Source organism: Echeneis naucrates, chromosome 9, assembly GCF_900963305.1.
Source record: "Echeneis naucrates chromosome 9, fEcheNa1.1, whole genome shotgun sequence".
Taxonomy (NCBI): domain Eukaryota; kingdom Metazoa; phylum Chordata; class Actinopteri; order Carangiformes; family Echeneidae; genus Echeneis; species Echeneis naucrates.
The window spans coordinates 6,135,630-6,149,726 of NC_042519.1; the positions used below are offsets into that span (position 1 = coordinate 6,135,630).

General features: G+C 43.2%; 2 protein-coding genes across 2 annotated transcripts; one reads left to right on the forward strand and one right to left on the reverse strand.

Moving 5' to 3' along the window:
- The first annotated feature begins 901 nt into the window (after positions 1 to 901).
- On the forward strand, positions 902 to 3,362 carry tbx16 (T-box transcription factor 16). Its single transcript, XM_029511267.1, has 9 exons — positions 902 to 917; positions 1,039 to 1,195; positions 1,320 to 1,422; positions 1,785 to 1,949; positions 2,032 to 2,178; positions 2,273 to 2,343; positions 2,453 to 2,541; positions 2,627 to 2,840; positions 2,924 to 3,362. Exons 1-9 carry the CDS (start codon positions 902 to 904, stop codon positions 3,360 to 3,362), a joined length of 1,401 nt encoding a protein of 466 aa, XP_029367127.1.
- A 3,323-nt stretch (positions 3,363 to 6,685) lies between these two features.
- On the reverse strand, positions 6,686 to 12,986 carry klhl22 (kelch-like family member 22). Its single transcript, XM_029510606.1, has 8 exons — positions 12,872 to 12,986; positions 12,200 to 12,507; positions 10,987 to 11,152; positions 10,587 to 10,898; positions 9,763 to 10,172; positions 8,904 to 9,096; positions 8,509 to 8,742; positions 6,686 to 8,163 (listed from the first exon to the last, which is right to left on the reverse strand). The coding sequence occupies exons 2-8, from the start codon at positions 12,445 to 12,447 to the stop codon at positions 7,837 to 7,839; spliced, it is 1,890 nt and encodes a 629-aa protein (XP_029366466.1). The 5' UTR covers positions 12,448 to 12,507; positions 12,872 to 12,986; the 3' UTR covers positions 6,686 to 7,836.
- Between the last annotated feature and the right edge of the window lie 1,111 nt (positions 12,987 to 14,097).

The window sequence follows — 14,097 nt, forward strand, 5'->3', positions numbered from 1 at the left end:
ACCTGTAGAAAAGAGTGTATGTTATCATCATTATCACCATTATGGGTTTACACAGTTTCCCACCTACTGTGTCATCTCTCTGATGGAAAAAGCGGAGAATTTTGGGAGTAATGTTGAGCACCTGAAAATAATTCAAATCATATTTTTCGATCATTGTGCGCACTCACGGGTAGATATATTATACTCTCAGTAGCAAATATGAGAGCAACACTTAAAAATCCATCAAATCCAACACGCAATCCGCTGCAGATCCCTCTGCTGTGTTTGTCTCGGGGGGGGGGGGGGGGGGGGGGGGGGGTCATATAAAGTATTTTGTTGGGCCTTTGCTACATTGTACAAACACACTAAATGGTATTTTCGTGTGTGGTTATGTCTGTGTGGATGATATTGACGCAGAGTCTGCTGACGCTCTGAGGCTGGACCTGCAGCGGAGAAGTGCGTCCATATTTGTTTTAAAGTCTCTTAGCAGTTAATAAAGATGCATTTCCTCCGTGGCCCTTCCTGTGGGGATGGTATCAACGCTCTGTTAAGTCTCTTTGATTTCCAGCACCCTCCAATCACAGTGGGACATTGACTCATGATTGTGCCACTTCAAAGCCTGGGAATGGTCCTCTTGACCCCACCCATTCCAGGGCTCCCCTTAAAAGTCATGGTCACCCCATCCTGCAGGACTCAAGATCTCTGAAACAAGACTGACAAAGCTTCTGACTTCCTGAACTGCTGGATATCTGTTGTGTTATGTTTGTTTTTTGGGGGTTTTGTTGTTGTTTTTTTTTTCACATAAAGGAGGGAAAGGAGAGCTGAAGAAACACTTTGGATTTTACTGATATTTGGACTTCCTACTGACCTTCAGCACATGAACCTTTTCAAACATTTTCCGTGCTGCTCCTGAACCTGAATAATGCAGACAATCAGAGGTGAGTGTGATGAATAAATTCAGTTTCCAACCCAGTTTTCTTGGATCATGACTTCATGAATTCTGACATTTTTTTGGTGAAGCATTTATGTGATGAATCGTACAATCCTACCATCTTCTAGACTTTAAGCCCAACTTCAACTGCCCTCCTCCGTCCTCCATGACTGCCGGACCAGATGCTTATCTCCAGGGTAACATCAGGATGACTCTGGAGGACCCTGAACTCTGGAAGACTTTTCATGAATTAGGGACAGAGATGATCATCACTAAACCGGGAAGGTAACATGACAAAAAAAGTTACAGTTCATCCAAAATGTTGGCGTTGCAACATTTTGCTGTGTGATGCTTCGCAGTCTGATGTGTTTGCCTGAACTTCTCGTACGTTATCCGTTATGTTTTCAAGGAGGATGTTTCCACACTGTAAAGTGAATCTTTCTGGCCTTATTCCATGTGCCAAGTACATCTTACTGGTGGACATGGTCCCTGAGGATGGTTTCAGGTACAAGGTAAGACAGCAGTGCTTCTTCTTTCAATGCGTCAAAGCAGCCTTGGCTTTGGCTTTAGATACCTCAGAATGGTTACCATAATCTACAGACAAGACATCCCCTGTTTATCACCCCCCACACACACACACACACACACCACCCCCCTCCTGACATTGTACATCAAAGGCTGCTATCTCTTCCTGTTTTTCTATCCCCTGCTGGGAGTCCACTGTACTACCCCCTATCTCTGCGGGTGGTACAGACCAGCCAGCACTTTCCACTCTATCAGCCTTCACTGACACTGTGGGAAGGCAAGAATCTGTAAATCACTTTGGTCTGTGATAGACAGACTGACCGACTGATTGACTGTTCTCTTCTTTCAGTGGAATAAAGAGAAATGGGAGGTGGCAGGAAAAGCGGAGCCCCAGCCTCCATGCAGGACCTACCTCCACCCTGACTCTCCAGCCCCGGGGAGCCACTGGATGAAGCAGTCCGTCTCCTTCCTCAAGCTCAAGCTCACCAACAACACACTCGATCAGCATGGCCATGTGAGTAATTTGGAAACCTTGTGAAACCTGTAGCTCAGGCTGTGTTGCAGAATACTCATTCTTTTACCCTCCATCTCTGCAGATCATTTTGCATTCAATGCATCGCTACCATCCTCGCTTCCACATTGTACAGGCAGATGACCTGTTCAGTGTCCGCTGGAGTGTTTTCCAAACCTTCACCTTCCCAGAGACTTCATTCACAGCTGTTACCGCCTACCAGAACACCAAGGTCAGTTCGCAGCACTTTAAACCGAAACAAGCTTCTAAGACAATATTACACAGTTTTGTCATTTTAACTGATTTTGTTATTTCCCTCCTGGCAGATTACAAAGCTGAAGATTGATCACAATCCATTTGCCAAAGGTTTCCGGGATGAAGGCACAACTAAAAAAAGGTGAGTGTCTCAGTAGCTGTGTGCGTTTACTGGTGACAGAGGCCTCTGTAGAAAAGAGCAGTGAAACAAATGCATGTAGTGTCTTCATGAACTTGATGCTGCTCTACAGACGTACAAACAAGAACCCTGCCTACCTCGAGAAGCGATCGAAGATGTCCAACATCCTAAACAGAGACTCTGAGGAGGAAAATCCACAAGGTAGAGATTCAAGACTGGAAATTGAGAGGTTTTTTCTCTCTCAGCTGGTTTTCTTAAGTTGATGTGATGATTTATGTCCCCTCAGATTTCTGCCAGTCATCATATGAGAGCTATGATGGGGAGGAACCAGAGTTGCCCAAAAGGAAAGAGGCAGAACCCATCAAAGAGGAGCGTTACTCCCCCTGGACTGCTGAGAGGGAGCAGAGAGTGAGGACAGATTCGCCTCCAGGGACAGATGCCAGGGATATGTACAATGCTGAGCAGCTGGTTCCCGCTCCAGCTTCCTACCAGCCCTACAGGTAAATGCCAGTGACCTGTGCAATATTTGAGAGCATCATCTCGTCCTGACAACCAAAATACTGACTTTCCATTTCCCCCCCAGGTTCCACGAGTACGGGAAGTCTCCCTCTCCTTCCTCCAGCATCGGCAGCTGCAACAGCAGTGTAGGACGCAGCAGTTTCGAGTCCAGAGTCCCTGATGTCGCCACTGTCCCCGATCATGACTCTTCGAAGTCCCGTTTGCATGAGACTGGCCCTTCGCCCTGTGGCCCCCAGCACCTCCCCAGCCCCCAGGACTACCCCGGGGTCCTCAACATGACCATGGCCCAGGCTGGCAAGCCGGGGGTCATCAGCCACCACATCTACAGCCCCTACAGTGCCGAGCAGCCGCTGGGACAGTGGAGCGGCCCCGGTCCCGCCCAGTATCCCCCTCCTCACCATCTGACCGCAGACTACACCACACAAGCTGTGCACCACGGCTATCACCATAGCAACGTGGCTGAGTGGAGCCAGTACCCACTGTTCTCTTATTCCTGCTGGTGAGGGGATCGTCAATGTGAACTGACTGAGAGTGACTTTAACTGAGGCTGCCGCTGCGCCATCTTCCACAGATTGCTGATCCAGTGCTCGCAGCTACAGGAATGCATGCCCAGACAGGCTGAGGGCCAGAGGCCTGCAACAACAATAGAGAAAGTGAGGGATGAAAAGACGTGTAGGGAGCCGCCTGTCTCTGTTTTCTGTTCAGACTGGCAGGATTTAGACTCCAGTTATTTTAAGTGCAACTACTGAATCGTGCTGCGCCATTCTGATAAAGTGTTTTACTGTCTATTTATTTTGTATTTCATCTCATGTTCAGTGTAAATGTTATTTTTGTACAAAAAAGGAAGAATAAAACATAATTGTACAATTAATGTCCTCAAACTGTGATGTGATCTGAAAATAAAACCCTAAACGTGATGTGATTGTGTCATGTGTGAAAATAAATAATAATAATTTCTGTTTTCTAGATTCAGAATCAGATACAGGCAGTGCAGACAAAATACGCAACACCAGGAGAGCAGGGTGAATGAAAAAAAGCATTTTGTTATTTTTGATAATTTGGTTTTGATTGTTAAAGGATGATTAGTTTTTCTTCCCACTTAATATATTTAAATTGAATTTACCAAAAATGTGATACTTGTGAGTGGTAAAAAAAAAAAAAAAAAGCTCAGATAACTTCAGGCCCTGGAAATAAATTCAGCCAGTTATCAAGTTTCTGATTCTTTGCCTATAGTGTAATTTAGATTTTCATCCAATTCATATTCAGAAAGTTTACTAAGTGCCTTTGTCTTTGGTGCATATCTGCATACTCTGCATCCAGAGAGCTCAGATAAGCAGTACTTCCTTTAGTGCTGTTTGTATTTCCTCTTTGTTGGTCTAATGAGGAGCACTATGTCGCTTCGACGGGCCCAGCATGCATTAAAGATATTGTATTACTGTGACTCCGGCTTACCTGCTGAGGTTTACCCACCAGCATCGTCTCCATCTCAATGAGCCTTAAAAAGGATGAAATGGGGGGCTGTTGGCTCTTTTCACCGCTGAAAAACACAGACCTGGCCTATCACTTCCACCCTGGGTGGCTATGAGCTGCTAATGACTGTTGTAAAATCCAGGAGGGGAGGAACGGGGAGGAAGGGGGAGGAGGTCGTCGTTCAGGAACAGTTCTGGGATGGCGTGGATTTTATTCATTACCTTCTTGAACCAACAAGTCCAGGCTCAGACTTCTCCAGCTGTATAAAGCACAGACTTCAGCTACTCATTTTAATGGTGACAAGAGTGAGAGAGATCGATGCGTGAGATTATATCTTCCAGAAGGCCTTTTTAAATGAAACCCAGTCAAAATCAAAATAGGAGGCAGGGAAATGAAATCCTTGCTAAGACGATCCTATGGACGTAAACTCTATTTGAAAACACGCAAAAAGGTCAATTGTACTCAAAGAACCTGGTAGAAACAACTTTATTTCATCATTGGATGGCAACTTAAATGTTTATCCTTCAAATTATAAGACAGATTTTCCTTCATTCTTAAATCAAGTATATTAATATTAACGACTCCTATTTGAATCTATGTACAAAAGGACAGTGATCTGTTTAAGTCCTGCACATCTGTTTGTTTGATGGTCTTGGTTGAACAGTTGGATTTTATTTTTCCTTTATTTATTTATTTACTCATTTATTTATTTTGGTACAGTATTTTATTCTTAGAATGGAGCAGAGATCACTATGCTTCATTTGCTCCAGCTATTTATGTTGCATAAAGACGTGGCATGTGTAATAAAAAATATTAAATGGACAGCTGTAGAACTGGGCATGCAGCTGCTGAATAATTGAAGGTAGAACTGGACTCTCAAACCACATTGGAGGGACCTGGAGCAAAATGAGCAGCATATCTGGATAAAGTAGCTGTTCTGCAAACGTATTAGGGAATATTTCCTGGGTGGTTGTCGCGGGGCTGACTGATATACAGATACGCAAAATGGATTCTGCAGCTTGATAAAATGGCACCCTCTGATCTATTGATCATAGGTGACAATAGTGTGTTGTCTACTGTACTGACTTTTTATATGGAGAAATGCACACTGTTGCCATTTGTATTGCTCTTGTTTTGTATCAAGCTGTTTACTGTCCCCAGTCAATGTCTAAAGATGCTCAGGAGGATTATAGTCTGGCACAGTGAAAAGGGCCTCTCTGAGTCCACATCCTCAGTCACAGAGGACTTCCTTTGTTTGCTATTGACTTATTGCCCGACTTTGGACCTCCTCTTCTCATACACAGTAGGAAAAACAAAAGTGAAAGCAGGCACTTAGTAAGATTCCCTTGAGGCCTGTCCATAACTCCACCGGGTTTAATCTGCATAGCTCCACATCAATGGGTAATTTGGGTCTTTTAATTGCTCTGATAATGGTCCAGCAAAGAGCACCATATCGACCTGCACTCAGATGTCTGTAAAGGCTGCTGACTTGGTTAAGTGCATGACATATGTCTTAAGTGCCCCCCAGGTGGTACTACAGCGTTGGAATGAAAAGGCTGATACAGAAACACAGCAGATTGTTGATCCTGCATCTGCATCTGCTGGTGTCAGCAGATCCAACCAGACAACTTGGCGGGGGCTGGCACAATAGTGTGAAAGAGAAAAGGGTGGAGGGCCACTCACTTAGGGCTGGCAGGGGGTAACAGATGTAGATGAAACAGCCTCGGAGAGGAAAGCAGCAGTCAGCCTTCATAAAGCTGATGGAGTGTTGGGCCAAATGGAGAGGAACTGGTAGAGACTGGGTGGAATAAAGGGCATGAGGCAGCAACCACCTGTGAGTAATTTAAAGAAGGGAGACAACCACCTGTGGAGATTTTACATTACATTATCATAAATGCATTGAGGTACGCAGAAAGGCAGTGAAATTAACTTTCATTAAGCTTTTAACTGTAATTTCTAAACTGAAATTAAAACATTTGCAAGGATTTTAAGAAAAATGAGGTCCTGAGACAACAACTCAACACCTACATGCCAAAAACCAAAAACATATCTAGGTTACACATCTGTTTGGTTAGAAGTCCAATTATATTTCCTGCAGATTTAATGGCATGGAAAAAACTGAATGTCATTGGTCAGAATGTTGTTTCTGCTTTCATGCAATTAGCACAAGATCATAGATGCTCCAGGGAATGAGTTAGGATGTACGGATAAGTAAAATCCAGGATTGCCATTTCTTTGCCCCGACGAATTTAGAAGAGGTGATATTTTGATGGAGAAACACCAAACCATTTGTCCTGTTGGTTTAAACAATAAAATCAGCCTCGCTACTCGCAAGCTAAAGCAATGAAAAACAGTATGCCATTAGATGCTTTTATTAAATCAGAGACTTATCTCGTTAATAGGACAGTAATTTTTCTTATCTTGCATTACAGTGTGTACCAAAATGTTGATCTTATTCTAGGAAAAGGCTGACTGTATTTTTGGACAGAACTGTTCCTGGGGTTTTTCTCTTGACAGACGTTAATTATGCATTGCGGTGGAGATGTCATTTGACATATTGTGGAGTATGGAGACAAATAGAAATACTGTAACACTCCTCCACATTGTGCTGTTTGGTTTCTGCCATGGAAAAACACACAGATCAGTTAAGGGGTACACAGTCTTACCACAGTGCTTTGATTTTCATGGCACAAATATCACGTCACTAATTCACTGAAATGCCAAGATATTGAAAGATTGTGTCAATAGCCTGTAACATGAGTACCTCATCATTCAGTTATAAAATTCTTTTTTTTTTGTTTTTTTTTTTTTTTAACAACACAAGCAACATTGGTAAGGTTCATCTCCACCGAAATGTATCCAGATAAACAAAAACGTGTACACAAAAAAAAGGCACAATTATGTTTAATAACCCAATTATTATTCAGTAGTTCGTGTGTGATAGTAACTTCATTGGTGTTCCTCACAATAATCAGAAGCTGCTAGGATGAGAGGAGCAGCAGTTCTAAGAAACAGACCTTGTAGCTGACTATCTAAGAACCCTTACAAAGGGGAAAGGCTGCCTGTAAAAGTCTAAACCCAATAGAAGAACCAGTATGAAAAAGTCTCAAAAGAATAAGCCCATGCAGCTGAGAGTGCTGAGAGGACATTGCATAGGCAGTAATCTTGACTGCTTTATTTCACTTGAAAGATAGGAAAGAATATGTCTTTGATACTCCCCTCAAAAAAAAGAAGAAATGATTGCACGCAGTAATATGGGATCATTACCAACAGTAGATTTAACATTTGAACATGGCGGCAGGCTGTGAAGTCACAAAAAGTGTGTCCTGAATAACACTTGGATTCAGAGGCACTCAAAGCGGTCAACATGCAAAAAGGACACAATGCTGCTATAGCCACTGCCACAAAAACATCCCCAAAGTACCTCAAATTCAACATGCTGTTCAAAAAAGTGCAATGGCAGCCTTCTGTGTATGGTGATTCAGTTCCACACAGCTGTTTCAGTCCTCAAATGGAGTTATCCAGGTCCATGTCCTCCCATGAAGCCTTGGTGCGTTGCTCCCAGGTCCTGGCCTGGGCCATCAAGGCAGGAGACATGAGCACCACGCAGGCTGCCAGGCCAGAGACACGCTCCTTAAAGTCAGTCTTAATCTCCCACTCGTCTGCGTCAGTGTTGTACACATGAACATACTTCATCCTGTGGCCTTTGTCGTGAGAGCGTCCACCCAAGATGTAGATGCGATTGTCCAGCATGGCTACGCCTGCTTCTCCGTGACCACTGGGGAGAGGGCTCACTAAAGACCATGAGTCAGCTGCAGGGTCTAAGCATGCCACCTGAAAAATAAAAAGGACGGGGGACGTTTCTCGATAAAAGCGCTGCGTATAATAATTCCCTCGGGCTCTTACAGAGCCAATTTACTTCATTCAACAACTGACATCCATTGGCTTTTAAGCACTTGAAAGACATTCAAAAACATAATAAAAGTGTGGCTCAGACTACTGTATGACTTGTAATTTATAGGACTCAGCAGGAGAGATTAAAAAGTTAGAGTGCGTCAAACAAAAGAATTATGTAAAGTGCTCGCACATGAAACGAACGAAAACACAGAAATGTGTTGTAATGCAATCCGTGTAGGCAAAATGTGAAATAACATGAAACTGAAAACGATGGCATCGTACCTTCAAGACATCACGCCGATATCCATGCTCATCATTACTTCCTCCAATAACGTAGACGCGTCCGTTAACAGCAGCCATGCCATGCCACGCCCGCTCCACTGGCCCCTCAGCACACGCCACCCATTCATTCACTGCAGGGTCAAAACAGACGGTCTCTCTGAGATATGCTGATCCTCTGCGCCCACAGGTTATATAAATTTTGCCATCCATCACTGCTCCAGAATGGGCGTACACCTGTGGCGAAGGTTAGACTGGTGTTAAAGGAATCTCAAGATATTGAGAAAAGTTTGGGAAGCCTATTTTACTGACACTCAGGTGAGTATGTAGCACCATCATGTGGCTGTCAGAGATATTGCACTCATTTCCTTCTAAACTTTCCGCTCTTAACTACATACCTCTCTCTTCAGAGGAGACACATATTCCCAGGTGTTGGTCTGTGGATCATAGCGCTCCACCGAGTTCAGCTCATTGCTGTAGTCTCGGCCCCCGATGGTGTAAATAAAGCCTCCCACCACACAAACGCAGTGGTCTGCATGCTGCTGCTGCAGAGGCTGAACAGAGCACCAGCTGTTGTGACGAGGGTCGTATCTGAGGACGAAGGACATCCCTCAACACAGTGAAGAAGAAATGTGACTCAAATTCAATCAGCAGGTGACGGAGTTGGTACTGAACCAACTGACCTATGAGATACATGATATGTTTCATATATTAGAAATATACGCTTAACTGATATGTTATAGAAATATAACGCATCAGTTGGGTTGAGTGAGTTTTAGTCAGGAAGAAATCAAAACGTTTGTTTGGTAGCTGTTCCAAACATTTGGTTGTATTGTTTCTGCTGCATTTACAGCATCTTTACAGCTTCAAGAACACCTTGAATGACACTTGAAATAACTTATTTAACTCTAAATTGAGTTGGTGAAAGAAACATTTAAAAGGAAGCACATAAAGCATTTAAATAGAAGCCAAATTTGTAGAGCAAAAAAGAAGTAATAAATAACTGGATCAAATACTACAGGTTATATCTGAGGATGTCGTTGCAGGCTTCAGGATCCTGTCAAATGTAATCAATATTTTGACATATTTAAACTCTACTACTAATCAAAATGAGCAGATACTGATACTAATTCATAGTAAAAAGTATCGATGGTTGGAGCTGTGAGTATATCTCAATACAAAGCAGTCACTCACATCAGGTCTTTGCTTTTAATAAATAATAATAACAAATAAATAAATAAATAAATGGGAGCTCACCTCCAGCAGCAAGTCTCTGCTCGAAATCCGCTGGTGTTCTTATCTCCTCCAATAAGGTAAACAAAGTTGTTGAGCACAGCAATGCCCTGGTTGGACATTCTGGGTGCATGAGCTGCAGTGAGAGTCCTCCACTCCGGCCAGCTTGGGTGAAACACCTGGAGCAGGTGTTCGCTGTCGGCGTGGGAGCTGGAGGTGAACATGCCGCCGAAGCCCAGTATACAGTGGAAGGTGGACCGGGGCTGGGTGAGGGGGCTCTGCAGGACGGGCTGCCAGATCTCCTGCTCGTGGTAACGCAGGGCAGCTGAAACTTGATCCCTCAGTGGGCACTGGTCCAGTCTGCTGTGCAGTCTCTGCAACACTTGTTTCTCAATCAGGGAGAAACGCACGGCATCGAGCATTTGGAGATTGTCCTTTGGGTCAGAAAAACAAAGTTAATATTTGTAACCCTGAGGGGGCTGAACCTATTGTGGCCGTTTTTTAATACTTTTGATGTTGCTCTTATACAACCACATACAAAGTCTTCACATACAGTTACATCGCCCACATTCAACCGCCCATGCTATCCCACTTTTCCACTTGGATAAATATTTTCACAGTTCAGTTTGAGATGATCTATCAAGATCGAACAAAAACTGGGAGAGTTTCAAATCTGCACTGACCTAGTTTTTTGTTATAATGCTTCAATAACATCTAATGATCTGATCGTGCAGGCCTGATCATAGACCCCTGAGGGTTAAGAATGAGAAAGCTTGAGCAAAAAGTGTGAGTCAGACTAAAGCGCAGGCCTACGAGTACAAAATGCAGACCCAGATCTTTAGACTGACCTGTAAGTACACTTGGTCAGTTTCCACCTGCTCCGGACTGAAGTGGTAGTACAGCGCAGCCTCATACACCTCGTTCTCACTGTTCACCTGCAGCTCATCACTGCTCAATGCCTTGAGGACTTCATCTTGGGGGAGCTGTCTGTACACATCAGTTCGAGACAAACTCTGAATGTTTTTGAGGATGTAGGAGTGGATCCTGTCATTCAGCTGCCGCAGCCCATACAGCTCAGCTAGATGATGCAGTTCTAAAATGTTGCTCTCATCCATCCCGGAGAAGAGGAAATCACAGCAGAAGCCTATGACATTCTCGAGCTTTCAAATACAAAAGGACAAAAGTCAGCTGGGAAAAAAATGTTATACTTCATTAGCTTCATTTAGCAAAATAAAAGCAGCATCTTACCTGTATCAGTGTGGCAGCTACCAGGACATCCTGTACAGAATCTGAGTCTAACTCAATCTCTGAGGTGTAGATGTAGTCGAGTATCTTTTTCATAGCCACGTAGGATACTCCATGGATTGGAATCTCCTTTTGCTGTGTTTCTCGGAGGCCTCCAGCAAACATCCCCCTGGTAAAGAAGAGTGAGGCATTGTTATGCTGGGTCAGCTTTCAGGCCTGTTGACAGTAAAATAATCAATTAATCACTAATCGATCTGCGTTAAGCAGATTATCCACCTCTCTTTTCTATTTTCAACTAGCCAATAAAAACAGAACACCAAGAGAAAAGCTTTGTAATACTGGACAGACACAGTGTGCAGTAAGAGCCAGAGTATTAAAGGATATCAGTGCCTTGTCTTAACTACTTTTACTATCATGATGGGATTGCAGGGTGAACTACTAAAAGAATGGCTCTGGTTTAATTACACAAGGTAAAACCCAAAGAAGCATCTTCTTCTATCCATAAAAAGAAAGACACAAACCAATTTAAAGTAATCCATACTTACTACACAGTGTATGCATCTATTGCTTTCTCGGTCTTGAAGGTCTAGACTTGCTCTCTTTGGAAAGCGCCTTAAGATAACTTTGTGAAACGGTGCTGTATAAATAAAAGCTTGACTACTCCACATCACATATACTGCTAACTACATGTGGAGATCAAGCTTTGCATCTGTGTATGAAAGCGGTAGTTTAATTTACTAGACAATCACAAATAAATGCTAACTGCAAAGATAAAGGCTGATAAACACATGACGATGTTGATAAGCTGCAGCAGATAGTGTGTAAGAGAATGAACTTGAATGGGACTCTGCAACATGCTATCTGGGTCTTTGGAGAAATGGCTGAACAGAATGGTACTCACTGATTAGAGTGTTTTTGTGTGGATGGAATTAAATGAAAAAAATAAAATAAAATAAGAATCTGAGAGACAGAATAAGATGCAGGTACATTTACAATGCATTCCAAATTATTGTCATAAACATTTCATTTTCTGCTTTTCAATTAAACCCATGGATGATATTGTGTCTCAGGGCTGTTTGGATCACTGATATAAATCTGTATCTGTATCTGTATCATTGCTTTTTAGGGTTTTGTCTGGGAATGGAAACCAAAAATGAAAGTTGCAGACTTCCTTATAATAAATGCTGGGACAAAAAGGGCTGCTTCAACATTTTACCTAAAATAATCACAAGAGGCTGCCAGCAGTATACGGTGGGCTTGGATGGGTCGACCCTCCACCAGCAGCACCACATCAAACAGGATGCTGCTCTGTCGGAGGGCCAGCAGGCCGTCCAGGAGGCTGCGGAGGTGGGATGAACTTCTGTAGGTCTTTCGGCCCGGAGAGCCTGACGAGCCAGCCAGTCTTTCCATTGGACTCGGCTCTCCGTCCTCGGCCATGTCAGCACAGTGACGATCAGGCTCCATTGCTTATTATCCGGCCAGAGCTGGCATCTTTCCAAGTTTCCTTCACACGCTGGGTTAGATCTGAGAGCAGTCGGAGTAAACAACAAACAGGAAGTTCAGGGCCACAGGAGGGTGGTTACGGCTGTAATGTCACAGTTAGAGAGCAACGACGAAACTTTGCAAACGCCACAGCTTATGAGCCAAAGAGCGTCATGACAGATGTGAAACTATATCGATGCGTATATCCAACCTGCTGATAAGAGCCGCTGTCACTGCGCGTTTTAGCTGTCAGCTACTGTGGAGTTCAGACGGAGCCCGCTAGCAGCGCGAACAGCTGATAGCCTGCTAGCGGATCTAGCGCTAGCCGCATAAAAATAGCCAGATTCTGCAGAGCGGAAATAAAAACCACCGAATGAAAGTATTCTAATTTGTGTCAAACACTAACCATTATGCATGAGCTGTCTGAGCGGAATGAAAGCAGAGTCTTTGTTGAAGCAGCAGGTCCGTCCTTCGACTTCTGACAGATCAAAACAGGCTTGTTTACTTTTTGGTGTCAGGCGGTGAGCTCAAACGGTATTGGTCGGTTTGTCCCGCCCACTCTCAAAGAATGAACCAATCAGAGACGCGTACGACATGCCAGGTGAATAATATGACAGTTTTTGGTTTTCTTGAAATAATGTTTACTTGTTTCTGAAATGTTAAAGTGGAAATGTGACTATTTAAAATTCTCACTTAGCTGTAGTTATTTACACCGGTGAGGCCAGATTTCTATTTAAGCAAATGTGTAAATAGTGTGACTCTATCTGTCGGACACAAGAGAACGCTGTTTCCTTTGTGATTGGAAAGTTGTTCCTTAAAATATTCTTGGCGTTTCTGCTGTCTCTGAGCATGCCGCACAAATTCTCCAACTCGGGAGGATGAAAGCTGTCTCAGGTACATTGTGTCTACACTGAACTACTTTAGTGACCCACTCGATCTGTATCTCAACAGCTGATTTGCGTTTCGCTATTCCACAGCAGTTTAGAGTTAAGTGAATGACTTTTTACTTCACTAGTAAATCAGGTTGTCATTACTACCGAACTGCAAAACAGTAAATAGGGCAAGCACCGCCTGAGCTACATTAAAGCAAATCATGCACATAGAGCCTGTCTCCTTTAATTCCTGCTCTCATTTCAGGTACTTACATACAGTTTACAGATACATATGTACTTTGAAGTGTCATAACAAAGGAGGGCAGTGTAGTACTGTACTCTTTGATTTACATAGAATAAAATACATTCTCGTCAGATGTTTGTTGTATTAATTATTTATGTCCCTGTAGTATCTGGTCTGCATCTGATACAACGCCACATTTTGATAACTGCATGAGCTGCTAGATAGATCTTCCCAGACAGTCAGTCATGATGCCGTTTTTCGTTTTTAAAATTGAATCTCCCACATTGCTCAAGTGTCACAATCACATTCATCTTCAGCCAAGATTTCAATTTGCATCTATCATTTCCTGACATGAACAGTAAAGATTTTTCCACCCGCGAAAACGCTGTCAGAATAATCCATCACTTGATTTATTTTCCAGTCTAATATACGTTGCAGTAGAGAGACTGACGGCAAAAAGCTCCCTTGGCTTTTTGTCTTGAGTGCAGAAATGCCTTTTTCTGTATGAAAAACGAG